General features: G+C 42.9%; 1 protein-coding gene across 1 annotated transcript in view; it reads right to left on the bottom strand.

Moving 5' to 3' along the window:
* The window catches only part of LOC126267693 (transmembrane channel-like protein), a 269360-nt gene that overhangs the window by 238066 nt on the left and 12918 nt on the right, over positions 1-18376 (bottom strand). Inside the window, exon 3 of the mRNA XM_049972995.1 lies at positions 543-572. Within this exon, the coding sequence (XP_049828952.1) occupies positions 543-572 (30 nt within the window). The remainder of the gene's footprint in view (positions 1-542; positions 573-18376) is intronic.

Here is an 18376-nt window from a genome sequence, read left to right as displayed (position 1 = left end):
AGGAGGTATTGAATAGAATTGCGGAGAAGGGGAGTTTGTGGCACAACTTGACTAGAAGAAGGGATCGGTTGGTAGGACATGTTCTGAGGTATCAAAGGATCACTAATTTAGTACTGGGGGGCAGTGTGGAGGGTAGAAGAGCAAGAGATGAATACACTAAGCAGATTCAGAAGGATCTAGGTTTGCAGTAGTTACTGGGAGATGAAGAAGCTTGCACAAGATAGAGTAGCATGGAGAGCTGCATCAAACCAGTCTTTGAACTGAAGACAAAAACAAACAACAAGGGCTTCAGAGAGGGATGCTGATATTACCAAAGTTGATAATGGTAGCATAAAAGTCAAGACATGTTCATAGCATTTGTCGACTAGGAACAAAGCTTTGGACTATGTAAAATAGTACAAATTCTCAGGATAAGATACAATCTTTCGTCCCTACTTTTCAATTTGTACATCGAAGAGGCAATAAGAGAAATAAAAGAAATGTTTAAGAGTGGAATTAAAATTCATCGTCAGAGGGTATTTATGATATGATTCGCTGACGACATTGTCATCCTCCTGGGAAGTGAGGAAGAACTGCCAGAGCTATTGAATTAAACGAAAAGTTTAATGAGCTAGCGGTATCGATTGAGAGTAAACTGCAGAATGAGTAGCAGAAATGAGGTTAGCAATGAACTTTACATCAAAATTGGTGACCACGAAATAGACAAAGAAGTTATGCTTCCTAAGAAGTAAGAAGATGACGGAAGAAAAAGAGATATGAAAAGTAGATTAGCAGAGACAAAGAGGGCATTCCCAGCCAACATAAGCCTACCAAACATGGGCCTGAAGTTCAGAAATAAATTTCTGAAAATATAAGTTTTGAGCGCAGCATCATGTGGTAGTAAATTATAGACTATGGGACAGCCAGAAAGGGAGCGAATGGAAGTGTTTGAAATCTTTTGGTACAGAAGGATTCTGAAAATTAGCTAGATAATAAGATAAATGTGGTGGTTGTCCGGAGAACGGCAAGGAGACGAGCATGTGGAAGATACTGACAGATACAATGGGCAGCATTAAGACTAGTGGTAATAGCTTCCATGGTACTAGAGAGAGCCTTAGAGAATTAAATCTATAGGGGAAAACGGAATTTGGACATTGATTGTAAGTGCTACTGTGGGATGAAGAGGTTGACACAGGAAGAAATTCGTGGCAAGCTTTATCAGACGAGTCGGACAGCTGATGGCTAAAAAAAAAACTGTTTTATAGGCTGTTCCATATCGTTGAGGATGACCACACTACGGATCTATAAACAAGAAGCATCCAGGAACACATATTTCAGTAGTCTAATATTACAAGTGTTGATGAGAACTGTCTCTCTGCTGCCTTTCTCTTCCCTAAAGCCAGACTTGTGATATAGTGTAAAGATCGCGGTGCCACACCAAACTCGGCGCATCCACTCCACATACATTAGCGATGTCTTGCTGCAGTCCGCAACGACGAATGGGAGGCGCTCCGAAAGACACGCCCTCTCTCTCTCTCAGCACCGCAGCGTCGTCGCACAGAGCTCGATATAAAGCCGAGCGTGGATTTACTCTGGCCAGTTCGTGACCTCCAATAGAGTAGCCGACGTCATATAGTTAGGATACCAGTACTATTCAAGTCTCAGACGGAACTGTACTTTTGTAAATGTTAGACGTGTACTTCGAGGGAAGAGTTCGTAAATGTGTGAATCAGTTGATACTTAAATATTTAAAGGCGTTTGTAAATATCCGGCCCATTCATGTAGCAATGTAGAAATTTAAGTAAATATTTCGATAATTCTTTTAATAAAGTGAACTAATGTATCGTATTATTACAGTTCCAATCAGCTATCTCCCAGAGCAATGAAAGAACCCACAGTTATGGCGATTATAATTTCGCCGGGCTATGACGAAACTGTATGTCATTTGCCATTCTTCTGTATACTATTATTGTTATCAACGTTGATGCGTGAGCTGTTATAATGATTGTGAGTTTACCACCATTTCTTGGATTCCTACCAAAATGAATTGTAGGACAATCAGTAATAGAAAACAACACTTATCCGCTCTTGCTGTCTCCATCACCGCGTGGTTGGCAATTTATGAAAAGTTCGTTAGAATTTCTCCAGTCTCATAGATCCTGTGTAGTATCTTGAATAATCATTTAGTTGTCAGTTTCTCCTAAATTTTCGTAAATTTCAAAGGGATGATACTTATTCCATTCGATGTGTATGATTCACATCTTCCAACATTATACCGTGCTCTTACTCTAATGCTGGATCCCGTATGTCTTCCACATCGAAGTCATTCTTTTTATCCTTTCACAGGACACTCTACCCACTCTTTGCACTGATCCGAAATGTGCATTTAAGAGTGGAATTCCTTAACCACTGTTGGTGTTGACCCCCTTGCCTTCAGTTTCACCGATATTTGCCTTTCCGTGTGCTAAACATGTCCTCCAGACTATTCACTTCGATTTTGTAGCATATTTACTGCAGCCATTTCCCCTTGTCTTCCCTGCACTTCCGATTTGCTTTATTCGCAACTGACTTACAATTATATATTCCTGTTTCGTCTCGAAATATTTTGTACCTCCTTCATTGGTCTATGAAGTGAAGTACATGTTCTGTTGCCCAAGGTTTCTTCGCAGTTATCGTGCTTGTACTTATATTTGTTTGTGCATCTTGTGTAATTTCCCTAGTAAGTGATTTCTTCAAATGAACAGGGTACTACGATAATCATTATTGCTGAATCTGTAGCCTCAGAGACACTCGAACGCCCATCATTCGTTGTCTGACTGTAAATATTTGTCTTCTTCCTATTTTACTTCACTGATCCCCGGTATATCTAGATTGAGCCTTTGCTTTTCTCTATTCATATGCTTTAGCTTCCCTACAAATTTAGATTTCTGACATTCCGTGCTCCAAGTCGTAGAATATTGCCATTTCGTTGGTTATTCAATCTTTTTAACTTTTTCTCATGGTCATATCTCCCTTGGCTGTTCCTTTCTGGTGATTGAATGGAGACTAATACAGAATATTTTTCTGAAGAAGAGAACATGATGACACTTATTTGACATCCCGTGCTCCAAGTCGTTGAATATCACCATTTTGTTGGTTATTCAATCTTTTTAACTTTTTATCATGGTCATATCCCCCTTGGTGGTTCCTTTCTGGTGTTTGAATGGGGTCTAATCCAGTTTTTTGGCTGAAGAAGAGAACATGATGACACTTATTTTAAAAACAAGCAACCTAGTATGTGGATACGCATTGTGTGTCTTTGAGGCAGTGGTTTCCGTTGCTTTCTGCATCCTCGTGCCCTTGACCACTGCTGATTCTTTCATCTTCAGGAGCAGTTTCCCATACCACGAGCAAGAGTGTATTCTTTGATGGGTTTTCAGTAAGTAATATAACACATTTTTATGAAAGCAGGTTCGTTTTATTCAGGATTCTAATATACCATATTACTCCGCACTCTTTTGCTTACAAAATCCAGTTTTCAACATAATCTCTGTTCAATGTGATTGCCTTACGACACCTTACTGGGAGGGCATGTATGCGCGTATGGCAGTACATCTACATCTAGATCTACATCTACATGGATATTCTGCAAATAACATTTAGGTGCCTGGTAGAGGGTTCATCAAACTACCTTCACAATTCTGTATTATTCCAATCTCGTATAGCGCGCGGAAAGAACGAACACCTATATCTTTGCGTACGAGCTCTGATTTCTCTTATTTTAGCGTGGTGATCGTTTCTCCCTATCTAGATCGGTGTCAACAAAATATTTTCGCATTCGGTAGAGAAAGTTAGTGATTGGAATTTTGTGAGAAGATTCCGTCGCAACGAAAGAGCCTTTCTTTTAATGATGTCCAGCCCAAATCAAGTATCATTTCTGTGACACTCTCTCCCATATTTCGCGATAATTCAAAACGTCCTTCACTTCTTTGGACTTTTTCGATGTACTCTGTCAGTCCTATCTGGTAAGGATCCCACACCGCGCAGCAGTATTCTAAAAGAGGACGGGCAAGCGTAGTGTAGACATTCTCCTTAGTAGATCTGTTACGTGTTGTAAGGGTCCTGCCAATAAAACGCATATTTGGTTAGCCTTCTACGTGGCGACGTTGGTGCCAACGTCTTGCTGTATCAATAACCTCCACAGCATCCATGTAATTCTTCCCAGGGAGTGCCTCCTTCTTTGGGCCAAACATATGTAAGTTGGAAAGTGCTAGATCAGGGCTGTAGGGTGGACAAGAAAGAATAGTCCAATGAAGTTTTATGGCAGGACAAACATAGGTATCCAGTTGATCCTTCGATCACTTCGAATGAGGAGGAGTCACACCTGTGTGCGGCCGGCCGCACGTGAAGGGTCGGTCAGGTTTGTGCGACCTTGTTGCGATGATCACAGATGCCTTTCACAAGGCTCACAATGCTTCTTTTTCAGTGCCAGTTCTCTGCAGACATTCTGCAATCGCCGATGAATACCTGAGATGCTCTGGTTTTCCGCCAAAAGAAACTGACAGATCCCTGGGCGGAACGCACCTTCGCTACAGACGCTATTTGAAGGTTACGTAAAGAGCCACCGCCCACTGGAAATTCATGAAACTATAGGGACTGTAGGGGGAATATTCCACTATGTTCCACAGTAAATTCCACATTTTTTACAACCGAAACTGGTCGAGAAAATAATAGTTTTGTGTTATTCCTTGAACGCACCTCGCATGTCCAACTGAATAGCATTATATAGCAGTTTCTAACTAAGGCAAAAAATATCTATTGCAGAAAAGAAAGTAATTAAAATTAAGTTTCTGGTGACGTATGTGCACATTGCAGACATCTTTTTAAGCGGTCAGGAATGGTAATTACAGCTTCACAGTACATTTTCTCTCCAATAAAATTTGTTGGCAGCAATCCATCTCATTCGAGGGTAAAAGAGACGTTCACAAAGAAAAATACCAGAAGGAAAATGGTTCAAACGACTCTGAGCACTATGGGACTTAACTTCTGAGGTCATAAGTCCCCTAGAACTTAGAACCACTTAAACCTAACCAACCTAAGAACATCACACGCATCCATGCCCGAGGCAGCATTAGAACCTGCGACCGTAGCGGTCGCGTGGTTCCAGAACGTAGCGCCGGCCCAGAAGGAAAAATTTGTATCACCTTTCTGAATTTAATTTAACTTTGGCACGTAAAAAGATGAATACACAGCTATAAATGTGTTTGACGAACTTCCCCTGGAAATAAAATATCTGACAAACGTCAAAAAGTATTCACATCTAAATCAAATCGTTTGATGAACTGACATGTTTCACATTATAACATTTATTGTGTAGGGGATCTATGGAACATGAGACTGTCTGAGAAACTAATTTTGTTTGTGAAACAGCTACATACAGGTTAGTGTTAGAGACCACCGAAGAGCTTAGGATATATGCATATCCAGCGAATTCTGTGTTCGTTTCTACAACGTCTTGCTATTGTGTTTTTCCGTCAATACAGTATCCTCACGATGCACATCGCGTTACGCAGTATGCAGTTTCAGATGACCATCAGTTCCATCGGACTTGCACTTCAGTTAGCATGTGTGGAATATGATGGAGGCACTTGGCTCAGTCTGCACCATCTATACAACAAATGAACGCTGTGTGAAACACTGCTTCACAAGATGACCTAACACGATTCTATGAATTACCTCAAGGCTAAACAGTGGCTAAGGTACGACACTATCGTTGTTATAGAACACTGACCCATCCATAGGTACATGCATCTGTGACTGCTATCACATACAACGTGTTTAAAAAGGTATCCTATACACATACAGGATATATTACTGATGGAAACTAGGAAAGAATTCCGCCATTTGGTCGTATGACAGCTATATATATGTACAGCAAATATTGCGGAAATGCAAAGTACTATTGATGTGTGGTTTTCACAGAATGCGTAGGTAGCCAGAGGCTCAAATTGTTGTAATGACACTTAGAAAGTATGTTTCGCGCAAACAATCCCGATTGACATCAACAGACTAAAATTAGCGTAAATTATGATGTTTTGGAGTTTTACAATTACTTACTCCAGCTTTCACTTCTTTGGATCGAAGTGAATTGTGTCTTTTGCTGCAACATCCTCTTGTTTCATAACCTTTCGTCTTAGTTTGTCGTTAATTCAAACTGCATCATACACACATACAGCCACATAATACCACAGCATCTTTAGCTACTACGTCAGAAAGGCGTGGTTTTGTGGTTAGTGTTGGTGACTCTCGATCACGAGGTCCGTTGCTCGATTCCCGGGCTGAATGGTTATTTTCACCACTTGGAAATGGGTGTGTCTTTGTTCTCATCTTAACTTCATTATTACCGATGCGAAAGTCGTCCAAGTGACGCCAAATAAAAAGACTTGCTCCAGCCTGCCGAACACTCTAGATGGGGCTCGCGGCCAATGTACATTTGATTTTTAGCTAGTATCATATGAAATTAAACACAGTTTACTCTATAAAAATATAATAAATGGAATAAAATTGGAAAACCATTAGGCCAAAATAGTCATCCGCTTACTCTTCAAACTCTGAAATTTTCCAACACAACCTTGGTAATCTATTTGCAGCGCCGTTTGTCCATTCGAGAAACGGATTGTTTTGAATTGCGGACTTCGTTAGTAGCGTAATTGTACGACTAAAGGTATCTCTTTGAGCAGTATGTTTCCTGCTTCTGTGGGTTTTTCCACGTGCTCTTTCTTCGAATGCTTAGTGTTAATAGTCTGTGGAAAATTGTGTCAACAGCACAGGTTTCCGGAGCAGTAATTTGCCGCGATTACACGCGGCAGATTGCGTGCCCGCTGCGACCGAGCTTCCGTGTGCTACCAGCCTTGCGTCAGTCTTATTCACTGCTGAAATTTCTGCAGCACTCGCTAATGGAACAAAGCAGAGCAGCTATCTAGTTAAACGTAAACTTTAATTACGCTGTAAGCCTCATCTTACTGTTCGGTATTAACAGAAAATACATTCGTTCATGAAGACAAAAGCTTATTACTCCACTGAAAACGGAGTATATTTCATTTAATTGTTTGCTTTAGGTTTCCACGTGAAGCTATAATCGCTAAGACATTCTGCAGCAACAAAAGTACACTGGGTTGAAGTACGAGCTGTAAGTCTTTAGTCTACCATTAGCGTCACATACACTGTACTGCCTCCCTGTCTTCAGAAACCATTCATATCTCTGCCTTCAATTGAAATTCCGGCTATGATTGTATAATGGCGCTACAGATACAGAATAGAATAAACAGTTCGTAAGAAACTAGTTAATTTCATAAGACAGCCTTGGAGGCAACGTAGCTTTTACGTTAATTGAGAACCGTCTTAACTGAAACTACGACTTGGTAGTCTTAATGCACACTCCCAGTAGCCTAGCACGAGACAAGAACCCCAAATACGTTTGCCAGAAACTGAATTAATGGAAATCAACTCATTGATACGCACAATATATGTAAAACACATCTAGCTGCTGGTTCTATGACTGATGCCTGAAGGTATACGCTGAAAAAGAATTGGCAAGCCCCTTTCACAGCGAACAGCCGAACTTGAATATTGGCCTGCCGTAGTGCTTCTGGTGCCTGAAGTCAATACGATATAAAATATAAAATGTCAGAATTATATTACTCATGTGCATTGGGCATTACAAACCCAGCTTCGCCGCGCGGGATTAGCCGAGCGGTCTTCTGCGCTGCAGTCATGGTCTGTGTGGCTAGGCCCGGCGGAAGTTCGAGTCCTCCCTCGGGCATGGGTGTGTGTGTTTGTCCTTAGGATAATTTAGGTTAAGTAGTGTGTAAGCTTAGGGACCGATTACCTCAGCAGTTAAGTCCCATAAGATTTCACACACATTTGAACATTTTTTGAAACCCAGCTTCCTTCCCCTGCCCTTCCCCCCCCCCCCCTCTCCTATCCCTCCCAACCAACAAATAAGCATGAACACACTTTTTTCTGTCTACTTTTGTCGGCATTCTAGCAGTATGTTAGGAAAGACAACGGATACAGTCTGTACTGTCATGACACACTTCACAAATAGCTACCATTTGAAAATGGCATTATAAGCCGAAATTGTGATCGTGCTAAGTAAATAATTCAATAAAAGTCCAGGCGAGAAGTTTTGTCTTTTCCAAAACGTGAATACAATTGTTGTTCGACGCTTCGCATGTAAAGTAGAGATGGATACTCCTGAGTATCGCTAGCTAGCGGTTTCAGCAAGAATGGTCCACATCATCTAAAAAGTGCGACTATTTTGTTATTGCTGCAGAGTGTTCTGAAAAAACCTCTCTTCAAGGCTATGTTAAAAATGGAAGTGAATATTTACCTTTCCTGAGGATTTCTTTTTTAATGCCTGATAACTGGGCCCGCATCTCGTGGTCGTGCGGTAGCGTTCTCGCTTCCCCCCGCCCGGGTTCCCGGGTTCGATTCCCGGAGGGGTCAGGGATTATCTCTGCCTCGTGATGGCCAGGTGTTGTGTGTTGTCCTTAGGTTAGTTAGGTTTAAGTAGTTTAAGTTCTACGGGACTGATGACCATAGATGATAACTGGTTCAAATACACCACTCTGACCTATTTTCGAGCTTCCCGGACACTAGGTGGAGCCATCAACATACAATACCTGGGAGGATGGTCTGGTTAAATGTTTGAAGAAATTTTAAAATTATGTGCGGAAACGGTTACGTATTTCATTGAACGACTTGGACAACGATCACACTACTCCAGTCTTTAAGAATTTCCGTTTTGACCATACTGAATGATAACTGTGTTTTCGGCGAAACGAAGCTGCAAAACGATGTAAGAGCGGATAAGAAATAAAGAAAACCTTTTCAACTTTTTCCAGAAAAATTATTCAATGGTAACATTATAATCCTACGTGACTGTGTTCTTACATATCGTTAACGGTATACTTGTTCTGCTCAGTGCGATTACTCATTCAAGAATTTCCATAAAGTGAACTTACGTGTTTTGTAAAAAATCTAATGTTGAAACATTAATAATCCGAAAAGTGGCAAAAGCCACTTATGTATGCTCTTGCGCATACTCCTTAACCTCAGAGGTTTACTTTGTTATTCTGAAACACACTGTTTGTTGCATCGTGGACCAAGTTTTGGCAGTGAACTGTAAAATTGCAGGAATAGGAAATGACACTCTCTCTAAATGCATAATGACTGTGCCAAATAAGAAACGGTGCGGGATTGCGGTAAGTTTCACAGACATTAATTCCTTCTCGGCCGCTTTTACGGTCAACTGCAGCACGGTGGGTCATATACTTAACTGCAGCACAGGTGCGCGCCAGCGTCGGATTGTTGGGTACGGGCAGGAACTACTCCGTAACCTATAGAAGCGAGGAGAAAAGCCGCCATACATGATGTAACGACCCAGCTGCAGCTGCTGTTTTGAATCTTGCACAACTTCACCAGTATTACACCAATTCCTCCGATAATCGATCGTTAACTTCCTACACCATATTCAAATTTTTAGTGCAGAAATCCTGTGGTGGCTCATCTATGCCTGTTTAAATGAGAAAGTAGGCTGACTTTATTCCGCAAGTCACTCACTTCTTCCGTTCTGCGGGATCAAGTCCTTTTTCCTTTGTAAACATAAAGTCAGTTTTGCGCTTTAGTTTGTTCCACTATTTGTACGGGCGCCAGCTGCAAAAACTCGCGTTCTGAGGCCCATTGTTGTCGATGTTTGAGGTACATTGTTGCCTACTTGGCAAGCATCAGTAGCAGTGAGCGGGGTGCTGCGACGTTTAGTTTGTCGTAGCATCTGTGCCACCCTGTTTTAATCGAGAACTGCTTTTATGGTTCAATTGTGCTGTATTGATTTACTGCGAAACCTGTTTTCCATTCTGCACTATCGTAAAATCCTGCGGAGAGTGATTCTACTAACCAAAAATTCATTTCGAATCGCATCCGCGCTTTTTGTGCTGCCTGCAAAATAATGCGGCAACAAACGGCCCTGTGTTATGGCAAGTGTTATGAAAAGTACTGTGCCAGTGAACTATTTTAAAAGTGTAGCTGGGTATAGGCAGAAACGAGGAAAGATGACGCATATTTCGAAAACGTTGTCTAAATTCCGTAAAAGTGAATATGTAAAAGTATAAATCTTTGCGAAATGTTCGGTACAAATTTCTGGCCTTTGAGGAAAAGATCGCTTCTGTAAACGCATCAATGGAGTTGGAATTTTAAACGGTACCTAAAAAGAGTGAATTTTGCTAACTGTCCTCGTAGGATAGATAAGATGACGCACCATGGATAGGAGAGGTGACTCATGACTGTACTTTGGAACTGGTTCATTTACTTGTAAAGACAAGTCTAGCTTACTGGTTTACAACTGGTTTACTAAGCTGTTATCACAATATCAAGCCAACAGAAACAACTGAAGGAGTCAGGATGACACTTGATTGTTGTAACGAACGTTACAAGATACGAATGTAAAGACTTATTGAAACTGTTCATAAATAGGTAACTAAATAAATGAAGGAATCACCAGATAGGAAATGTTATTCTACTTTGGTTCGGTTGTAACTTTTGCTGTTTTTTCTTCCAAAAAGGGTAAACACGTTTTAAAGTGAACAATCTTCAAGTAACCACCGTTTGGGCCTACACAGTCTAACAAATCCGCTAAAGATCTGGTTACAAGGTAAAGATCCATTCTACTCATTCATCTTCATTGAATTCCTCTGACCATTACAGCGTTTCGCCACATTACTCAAATCTTCTTCACTCCAAGAAGGTAGATTATTTATCACGCAGGTGATTTCGACAAACTGTACTACACTACAAGCGCGAAACTGCAGTAGAATATCCTTTTCAGTATTGCGTCTTCTTCCTGCTGCTTCTAAGCTTAAACGGCTGTGAAGAATAAATCTTTGCCTTTAGCGTATAAAAATATTTGACTAACATTGTTGTTGTTGAGGTCTTCAGTCCTGAGACTGGTTTGATGCAGCTCTCCGTGCTACTCTATCCTGTGCAAGCTTCTTCATCTCCCAGTACATACTGCAACCTACATCCTTCTGAATCTGCTTACTGTATTCATCTCTTGGTCACCCTCTACGATTTTTACCCTCCACGCTGCCCTCCAATACTAAATTGGTGATCCCTTGATGCCTCAGAACATGTCCTACCAACAGATCCCTTCTTCTGGTCAAGTTGTGCCACAAACGTCTCTTCTCCCCAATCCTATTCAATACTTCCTCATTAGTTATGTGATCTACCCATCTAATCTTCAGCATTCTTCTGTAGCACCACATTTCGAAAGCTTCTATTCTCTGCCGTTGTCAGGTAAAATAGTCCCCCATTCGGATCTCTGGGCGGGGACTACCGAGGAAAAATAAAACTGGCGTTCTACGGATCGGAGCGTGGAATGCCAGATCCCTTAATCGGGCAGGTAGGTTAGAAAATTTAAAAAGAGAAATGGATAGGTTAAAGTTATATATAGTGGGAATTAGTGAAGTTCGGTGGCAGGAGGAACAAGACTTCTGGTCAGGTGACTACAGGGTTATAAACTCAAAATCAAATAGGGCTAATGTAGGAGTAGGTTTAATAATGAATAGGAAAATAGGAATGCGGGTAAGCTACTACAAACAGCATAGTGAACACATTATTGTGGCCAAGATAGATACGAAGCCCACACCTACTACAGTAGTACAAGTTTATATGCCAACTAGATCTGTAGATGACGAAGAAATTGAAGAAATGTATGATGAAATAAAAGAAATTATTCAGATAGTGAAGGGAGATGAAAATTTAATAGTAATCGGTGACTGGAATTCGAGTGTAGGAAAAGGGAGAGAAGGAAACGTAGAAGGTGAATATGGATTGGGGCTAAGAAATGAAAGAGGAAGCCGCCTGGTAGAATTTTGCACAGAGCACAACTTAATCATAGCTAACACTTGGTTTAAGAATCATGGAAGAAGGTTGTATACATGGAAGAACCCTGGAGATACTAAAAGGTATCAGACAGATCATACACTCCTGGAAATTGAAATAAGAACACCGTGAATTCATTGTCCCAGGAAGGGGAAACTTTATTGACACATTCCTGGAGTCAGATACATCACATGATCACACTGACAGAACCACAGGCACATAGACACAGGCAACAGAGCATGCACAATGTCGGCACTAGTACAGTGTATATCCACCTTTCGCAGCAATGCAGGCTGCTATTCTCCCATGGAGACGATCGTAGAGATGCTGGATGTAGACCTGTGGAACGGCTTGCCATGCCATTTCCACCTGGCGCCTCAGTTGGACCAGCGTTCGTGCTGGACGTGCAGACCGCGTGAGACGACGCTTCATCCAGTCCCAAACATGCTCAATGGGGGACAGATCCGGAGATCTTGCTGGCCAGGGTAGTTGACTTACACCTTCTAGAGCACGTTGGGTGGCACGGGATACATGCGGACGTGCATTGTCCTGTTGGAACAGCAAGTTCCCTTGCCGGTCTAGGAATGGTAGAACGATGGGTTCGATGACGGTTTGGATGTACCGTGCACTATTCAGTGTCCCCTCGACGATCACCAGAGGTGTACGGCCAGTGTAGGAGATCGCTCCCCACACCATGATGCCGGGTGTTGGCCCTGTGTGCCTCGGTCGTATGCAGTCCTGATTGTGGCGCTCACCTGCACGGCGCCAGACACGCATACGACCATCATTGGCACCAAGGCAGAAGCGACTCTCATCGCTGAAGACGAAACGTCTCCATTCGTTCCTCCATTCACACCTGTCGCGACACCACTGGAGGCGGGCTGCACGATGTTGGGGCGTGAGCGGAAGACGGCCTAACGGTGTGCGGGACCGTAGCCCAGCTTCATGGAGACGGTTGCGAATGGTCCTCGCCGATACCCCAGGAGCAACAGTGTCCCTAATTTGCTGGGAAGTGGCGGCGCAGTCCCCTACGGCACTGCGTAGGATCCTACGGTCTTGGCGTGCATCCGTGCGTCGCTGCGGTCCGGTCCCAGGTCGACGGGCACGTGCATCTTCCGCCGACCACTGGCGACAACATCGATGTACTGTGGAGACCTCACGCCCCACGTGTTTAGCAATTCGGCGGTATGTCCACCCGGCCTCCCGCATGCCCACTATACGCCCTCGCTCAAAGTCCGTCAGCTGCACATACGGTTCACGTCCACGCTGTCGCGGCATGCTACCAGTGTTAAAGACTGCGATGGAGCTCCGTATGCCACGGCAAACTGGCTGACACTGACGGCGGCGGTGCACAAATGCTGCGCAGCTAGCGCCATTCGGCGGCCAACACCGCGGTTCCTGGTGTGTCCGCTGTGCCGTGCGTGTGATCATTGCTTGTACAGCCCTCTCGCAGTGTCCGGAGCAAGTATGGTGGGTCTGACACACCGGTGTCAACGTGTTCTTTTTTCCATTTCCAGGAGTGTATAATGGTAAGACAGAGATTTAGGAACCAGGTTTTAAATTGTAAGACTTTTCCAGGGGCAGATGTGGACTCTGACCACAATCTATTGATTATGACCTGTAGATTAAAACTGAAGAAACTGCAAAAAGGTGGGAATTTAAGGAGATGGGACCTGGGTAAACTCAAAGAAGCAGAGGTTGTACATAGTTTCAGGGAGAGCATAACGGAACAATAGACAGAAATGGGGGAAAGAAATACAGTAGAAGAAGAATGGGTAGCTTTGAGGGATGAAGAAGTGAAGGCAGCAGAGGATCAAGTAGGTAAAAAGACGAGGGCTAGTAGAAATCTTTGGGTAACAGAAAAAATATTGAATTTAATTGATGAAAATAGAAAATATGAAAATGCAGTAAATGAAGCAGGCAAAAGGAATACAAACGTCTCAAAAATGAGATCGACAGGAAGTGCAAAATGGCTAAGCAGGGATGGCTAGAGGACAAATGTAAGGATGTAGAGGCTTATCTCACTAGGGGTAAGATAGATACTGCCTACAGGAAAATTAAAGAGACCTTTGGAGAAAAGAGAACCACTTGTATGAATATCAGGAGCTCAGATGGAAACCCAGTTCTAAGCAAAGAAGGGAAATCAAAAAGGTGGAAGTAGTATATAGAGAGTCTATACAAGGGCGATGTACTTGAGGACAATATTATGGAAATGGAGGAGGCTGTAGATGAAGATGAAATGGGAGATACGATACTGCGTGAAGAGTTTGACAGAGCACTGAAAGACCTGTGTCGAAACAGGACCCCGGAGTAGACAACATTCCATTGGAACTACTGACGGCCTTGGGAAAGCCAGTCCTAACAATACTCTACCATGTGGTGAGCAGGATGTATGAAACAGGCGAAATACCCCAGACTTCAAGAAGAATATAATAATTCCAATCGCAAAGAAAGCAGGTGATGACAGATGTGAAAATTACCGAACAAGCAGTTTAATAAGCCACAGCTGCAAAATACTAACACGAATACTTTACAGACGAATGGAAAAACTAGTAGAAGCCGACCTCGGGGAAGATCAGTTTTGATTCTGTAGAAATACCGGAACACGTGAGGCAGTACTGACCTTACGACTTATCTTAGAAGAAAGCTTAAGGAAAGGCAAACCTACGTTTCTAGCATTTGTAGACTTAGAGAAAGCTTGTGACAATGTTGACTGGAATACTCTCTTTCGAATTCTACAGGTGGCAAGGGTAAAATACAGGGAGCGAAAGGCTATTTACAATTTGTACACAACCCAGATGGCAGTTATAAGAGTCGAGGGACATGAAAGGGAATCAGTGGTTGCGAAGGGAGTAAGACAGGGTTGTAGCCTCTCCCCGATGTTATTCAATCTGCAAGCACTAAAGGTAACAAAAGAAAAATTCAGAGTAGGTATTAAAATCCATGGAGAAGAAATAAAAAGTTTGAGGTTCGCCGATGACATTGTAATTCTGTCAGAGACAGCAAAGGACTTGGAAAAGCAGTTGAATGGAATGGACAGTGTCTTGAAAAGAGGATATAAGATGAACATCAAGAAATCAAAACGAAGATAATGGAATGTAGTCGAATTAAGTCCGGTGATGTTCTCCATCCTAAATCAGGATGGCTGGAGACTGGATTGAACCGTCGTCCTCCCGAATACGAGTCCAGTGTGCTAAAACGGGAGATGTATGCGGCGGGAAGTAATATGTTGTCTGACTCCTCTCGAAAAGTTCTGTCCCGAAATTTCAGTAGTAAATCTCTCCGTGATGCACAACACCTCTCTTCTAACGTCTGCCAGTAGAGTTTGTTTATCATCTCCGTAACGTAACCCTCTCTCGCCAGCTAAACTATCTCGTGACGAAACACGCCGCTCTTCCTTGGATCTTCTCTATCTCCTCTATCAGTCCTACCTGATAGGTATCCCAGATAGACGAACATTACTCAAGAATCGGGCGAACAAGCGCCTTATAAACCACTTCTTTCGTGGTGCTTATAAACCACTTCTTTCGTGGGTGAGTTACATTTCCTTCAGAATCTTCCGATGAATCTGAGTCTGCTGTCTGCTTTCCCACTATCTGTTTTGTATGGTCATTCCACTTAAGGTCGTTCTTGATAGTTACGCCTAGATGTTTTCGGCAGGCGATGTCTCCAGCTGTTTGTCATCTGTAGTGTAGCTGTACAGTAGTGGATTTCTTTTCCTGTGTATGCCCAATATGTTAAGTTTTTTTTTACGTTCAGGGTCAACTGCCAGAGCCTACAACATTCATCAGTTCTCTGCAGGTCACTCTGCAAATCCTTACTATCTTCTGGCGTTGCTACTTTAGTATAGGCAACTGCGTCATCTGCGAATAGCCTTAAAGAGCATCCGATGCTTTCTACTACATCATTTATATATACTGAAACAGCAACGCTCCGACCACACTTCCCTGTGGTACTCCGGGTATTACCTTTACATCTGTCGGATTAGTTCCTTTAAGAGCGACGTCTTGATCTATCTGCAAGGAAGTCTTGAAGGCAATCGCAGGTCTGCTCAGATACTCCGTATGCTCGTATTCTCGTATTTTTTTTCATTTAACGGCAATGCGGGACGGTGTCAATCTTCTGCTCATTTATCATTAGCAGCGAGGACGTAACATTTGGCTCCTCGGAATATAACGGTTACCGACTCGTATCATAACAGTAACCTAGAGTAATTTGTCTGCCAAACAAAGTTTCAGAGAGGTAACTTTTGCACTGAAAATATACTAATAATCAGTTTCGTAACTGACGACAGAATATACATACTATTGTTTGTTGCTGTTCCATTCACAAACGGAAGATCAGTCATCTACAGGAGACATCCCCAACTAGTGCTTCCTATTTCTTTGTTTTGACACTGTGTATTGGATTTTTTTTTGTTTAGTTGTTCAATAGAAATAATTTTGTTGTTTTATCTTGTCTTGCAGTAGTATAGCTTATATTCGCGTTGTACTATTTTTGAATCTTCATGCTTATGCACTGTTGGTATCGTTGTCCTGCAACAGACAGCTGCAGCAGGGGAGAGTACCAGAATGGTGTCTGACATCGAGGTGCTTATGAAACATAAGTATGCCGTTGAATTCATCGTTGCGGAACAAACAGCACCAATTAAAATCCATCGACACATGGTAAAGGTGAAAGGAGTCGAGCAGTAGAGGTGAGTAATTTGAATCTGCGAGTACTGCGTTTTATTAACAGCGAAAAGGATGTCAATCAGTAGACGTCCCTCGGCTGTCGTCATAATGAACAGCGTTTCGATCAACTCAGTCGTGATGATCGGCAGATTACGAAAAACGAATTACGCGCACAGCTGAATTAGGCCTCTTGTGTCATAGACAAGATGTTACACACGTAGGTTATCGCAAAGTGTGTGTGAGATGGGTCCTGCAAAAAGTTACACAAGATCAAAAACATCAGCAAATGGAAATTTGTCGGGATTTACAGAATCAGTGTAAGGTTAAAGTTGATAATTTTGTGAACACCGTCAGCAATAGAGGTGAAACGTGGTGTCATCATCACGACACCAAGTGACGGAACCCAAAAGGCAATCTGGCAACGTGCGAATCCGTGGAGAAAGAAGTTCGAGACACAGTCGTTGCGGGCAGAGTGACGCGCACAATAGTATGGCATACAATGAGGTGAAAAAAGTCCTTTAAAGCGATATGCACATTTATAGATGACGGTAGTATCGTGTGGAGAAGGTACAAAAGAGCAGTGTATTGGAGGAGCTGTCATTTGACTCAGGTGATTCATATGAAAAGTTTCCGACGTGATTACGGCCGCACGACGGTAATTAACAGACTTTGAACGTGGAGTGGTAGTTGGAAGCTAGACGCATGGGACATTCCATCTCGGAAATCGTTAGGGAGTTCAATATTCCGAGATCCAAGTTGTCAAGAGTGTGCCGAGAATACCAAATTTCAGGCCCTACCTCTCAAAACTGACAATGCATTTGCCGATAGCCTTCACTTCACGATCGAGAGCAGCGGTGTTTGCGTGGGTAGTGTCAGTGCTAACAGACAAGTACACTGTGTTAAATAACCGCAGAAGTATGGAGCGTACGACTAACGTATCCGTAACGGCGAAATTTGGCATTAATGGGCTATGGTAGCAGACGACCAACGCGAGTGCCTTTGCTAACAGCACGCCGTTTGCGGGTGGGCATAATCTTGCTGGTATGTTAGCCCAGGATGTCTTGCCATGAAGGGTAACAAAACGGGGCGTAGAATATCGTCGACGTACCACTGTGCTGTTACGCTGACGTGGATGACAACTAAAGGGCGGTTCAGACCATCACTTCTAGCTGTCAGGCTACGGTCAGGTTAATATATAGGTACCACCCAGTTGTCTGGGGCGTCTCCACACATTCTCGCTAGTCATTTTGACTCAGTTCGAAGTGGGACTCGTCACTAAGGCAATGCCACTCCAGGCAGTGACATTCCAGACCAAAGACGTGTCTGGAGATGCTCCAAACAACTGTGGGATACCAGGCTGACTATCTCCCGCCATACGGCCTGTTAACTAGGAGACATGGTCTGGGATGCCATTTATTTACATAGCAGGTCCCCTTTGGTTGTCCTCCGCGGCACCCTTGCAGCACAGCTGTACGTCGACGATAATCTACGCCCTGTTTTGTTGTACGTCAAGGCATGCCATCCTGGGCTTGGATTTCAGCTACGTAATGCCCGCCCCCACGCGTTCCGAGTTTCTACTCCTTGTCTTCGTGCGTGCCAAACCTTACCTTGGTCAGAAATGTTACCGAATCTTCCCCAAAAGAGAACGTTTGGAGCGTTGTGGGCAGGGTCCTCAAACGGTCTCAAGATTTTAGCGATCTAACACGCCAATTGTACAGAGTTTGGCAAAATATCCGTCAAGAAGACATCCACCAACTGTATCAGACGATATCAAGCTGATTAACTGCTTGCATAAGCGCAGAGTT

The sequence above is a fragment of the Schistocerca gregaria genome, chromosome 4 (genome assembly GCF_023897955.1).
Source record: "Schistocerca gregaria isolate iqSchGreg1 chromosome 4, iqSchGreg1.2, whole genome shotgun sequence".
NCBI classification, from domain to species: domain Eukaryota; kingdom Metazoa; phylum Arthropoda; class Insecta; order Orthoptera; family Acrididae; genus Schistocerca; species Schistocerca gregaria.
Note: the sequence above shows the minus strand (reverse complement) of the source record. Positions and strands in the feature narration are given on the sequence as shown.